The 3,633-nt window shown below is 36.7% G+C and overlaps 1 protein-coding gene across 1 annotated transcript; it reads left to right on the forward strand.

Annotated features, from left to right (window-relative positions):
* Positions 1-1,106: 1,106 nt before the first annotated feature.
* MAE1 (malate dehydrogenase (oxaloacetate-decarboxylating)) lies at positions 1,107-3,020 on the forward strand (the record flags this gene model as incomplete). Its single annotated transcript, XM_015614713.1, has 1 exon — positions 1,107-3,020. The coding sequence occupies one exon, from the start codon at positions 1,107-1,109 to the stop codon at positions 3,018-3,020; it is 1,914 nt and encodes a 637-aa protein (XP_015464459.1).
* Positions 3,021-3,633: the final 613 nt, after the last annotated feature.

Raw genomic sequence — 3,633 nt, forward strand, 5'->3', positions numbered from 1 at the left:
GGAAAAAACCGCCTCTTTGGGAAATAAATACTCCGATTTATAATATCACATCGTTAGGAAATGGTTGCCGACTATTCGGCATTAAATCGAATTGTTGATTTATCTTGAAACCATATTTCGTTGAAGAACGTCTGTGATCATATATGTTAATTTCCAACAATTTTTTTTCAGTTTTGAACCCTCGATACATTTCACCTACATATTTACCTCTTGATGATCTTTCGATACACTTTCAGCACAATTCGTTCCAGCAACACATAGTGTGTCACCCCATCAATTGTATGCTTTGCTGCAAAAGTTTTTCCGTCGTGTAGATAATCGGAAAAATCCTGATCTCCGCTAACGATTCCGACATCACCCGTTTGCAACTAGACGCCTAAGCCAACATTTTGAAAGGTGTTCGAATGAGCAACTGTGGATTCCTCACCCGACCCTATACTCCTGAAGAATATGGGCAGACATATCCTTGTAACTCACACCATATTTAACTGTTGTAAATCTTTATGCTTATTTGTGTTCCCAATTAGTCATAAGCGCTTATCATTTTTGTACGATTCTGAGGCTTCTGTCAAAAAATTTAGTCCCCTCGTTCTTTAAGGAAAATCACGGAATACTGAGGGGTGCAAAAAAAAAAACCTCGTTTCGATTTCCGGTTTAACATCACGTGCAGATAAACAGAGACAGCGCCATAAAATTAATACTGCAAATTATAGTAAATTCTCTTGCATGTATAACCTTAATAATGAAACCTTATCTAGTGTAAAGTCAGCTTAATGTATCTACGAGGGCTAATTCAAGATGTCAAGACAGGGCCAAATGTAACTTTCAAGTATATTTGTTATAAAGAATATAAAGACTGATAGAATAGAATATTGGCTTTGCCGCTGGTGCGATAAAAAGGTTGTCGGAAATTCTCGTTTCTTAAGGTGATACCAGAATTTACGGACCTAAACCGGTTTTTGCTCCACCTGGTTGGACTAAAAATTAATATAAAGTAGCAAGATCCAGAAAATTCTTAAAATTGTAGTGCAGATATTGTCGAGGATTACATTCGTCGTAGATTTATGTACTAAATTGGAAAGCAAAAATAATAAGAAGATAAAATGATGCTTAAATCAAATAATATCAATACTAGACTAGCCAAAAGTACAAGAATTGGAAAAATCCAAATTCGAAGTAACAGTAACGGCGTGAACAATTCCAATTCGTCGATCCATACACATACTATTAAAACACCGGTTGGGATCAAGGCAGCAATTGCGTCATTAAAACCTAAGACCACCAGATTATCGATTGAGGGTCCAATAGAATGTGATTTGCAAGGTTTTGCGCTCTTGAATGCTCCAGGGTTCAATAAAGGTTCGGCGTTTAGCAAAGAAGAAAGACAAGCATTTGGATTGGAAGGATTGTTACCTTCGAGAATAAATTCGTTAGACGAGCAAGTGGAAAGAGCTTACAGACAGTTTTCGTACTTGAAAACTCCTCTAGCAAAAAACGATTTCTGTACCTCTATGAGGATTCAGAATAAGGTCTTATACTTTGAATTGGTAAGACGCCACATTAGGGAAATGATCCCTATTATCTACACACCAACTGAAGGTGATGCCATTGCTGCTTATTCCCATAGATTCAGGAAGCCAGAAGGTTGCTTTTTAGATATCACTGAGCCGGATATGATTGATAAGAGATTGTCAGCTTTCGGAGAAGACAAAGATATCGATTATATAGTTGTTTCTGATGGTGAAGGTATTTTAGGTATTGGTGACCAAGGTGTTGGAGGTGTTAGAATTGCAATCGCCAAGTTGGGATTGATGACCTTGTGTGGTGGTATCCACCCAGGAAGAGTATTACCAATCGTTCTTGATGTGGGTACTAATAACCAAGAGTTGCTCCATGACGAATTATACATGGGCAACAAATTTCCAAGAGTTCGTGGTAAAGAATACTGGGATTTCATAGATAAATTCATCCATGCTGTTAAGAAGAGATTTCCAAACGCCGTTTTGCATTATGAAGATTTTGGTGTCTCAACTGGCAGAAAAATGTTGCATAAATATAGAGAAACATTACCATCTTTCAATGATGATATTCAAGGTACTGGTGCAGTAGTTATGGCTTCCATGACTGCGGCTTTACAATTTTCAGATAGAAATTTATTGGATTCAAAGGTTTTAATTTATGGTGCAGGTTCGGCTGGGTTAGGAATTGCTGACCAAATAGTAAATCATATGGTTAGTCATGGTGCTACAGTTGAAGAAGCAAGGGCATCAATTCATTGCATGGATCGTCGTGGTTTACTTTTAAAGTCATTCGATGAAATGTCTGAAGGACAAGCCAAATATGCTGATCCAGATAGCGAATGGGAAAAAGTAGACACAAGGAACTTGGTTGAAGTTATAAGACATGTTAAACCTACTGTTTTAGTTGGATGCTCAACCCAAGCTGGCGCATTTACCGAAGAAGTTATTAAAGAAATGTATAGCCACAACAAACAGCCAATTGTTTTCCCATTATCAAACCCAACAAGATTACACGAAGCATTCCCTGTTGATATTATGAAGTGGACAGATAACAAGGCTTTAATTGCTACTGGATCTCCATTTGAACCAGTCAACGGGTTTGCTATTTCTGAAAACAATAACTGTTTTACTTTCCCAGGTATTGGGTTGGGTGCTGTATTGTCAAGATGTACTACAATTTCAGATACCATGGTATCAGCAGCGGTAGACCAATTAGCTCTGTTATCTCCAAAAATGGAAAACCCAAAGAATGGTTTATTACCAAGATTGGAGGAAATCGATGAAGTTAGTGCCAAGGTTGCTACTGCTGTCATTTTACAATCGTTGAAAGAAGGTACAGCAAGAGTTGAAAGTGAAGAAAAGCCCGATGGTGGATTTGTTGAAGTCCCTAAAGAGTTCAATAAGTGCTTAAAATGGGTTCAATCGCAAATGTGGAAACCGATTTATAGGCCATTAGTCAAGGTGAAGCACGTTCCAGAAGTTCATACGTACCAACACTAGATATTAAGTCTTTATTTTTCGAACTTCAATTTACTTCAGACTCTCACAATTTCTCTATAACTAATTACATTGTTACTGAAATTTTTTACTCATTTAGGTCAATCATAGAATATTTTCATTCCGTTTAATATAAATTAATTAATCAATCATTATAAAGAAACATTATCGTACTTTTGGCCAATTTTATATAGTTTCATTCAAAAATTTGACTATCCTTGTGATACCATAAAATTCCTTGTCGTCTATATGATTAGCGTCAAGAGAAGACTTTTTTGAATCACCTTCATGTTCTTTAATCTTCAGTATTAAGTGGTTTTCAAAAAATAAGCAGCTATCATGAAGACCCCAAGGCTCGATATAAAGCCTTAAATGACATAGTGTCGGATCTCTCTCTCTAATATACTCATAGCCCTCCTTGTCATATTGGTTATTAGAATTACCATATTTGTACTGGGTATTAAATGGAACATCAAGAGCGTATTGACACCAATCCAAAATACTATCTCTAAAACTTTCATCTTCACCAAAAATTACAAATACGTCAGATCTAGGGTCTTTCAAGGTTGGAATATTATTCCAATTTTCTGCTTTGGTTGGTTTGGCGCCTGGACAG

This window comes from Debaryomyces fabryi, assembly GCF_001447935.2.
Source record: "Debaryomyces fabryi strain CBS 789 chromosome Unknown contig00318, whole genome shotgun sequence".
NCBI lineage: Eukaryota > Fungi > Ascomycota > Pichiomycetes > Serinales > Debaryomycetaceae > Debaryomyces > Debaryomyces fabryi.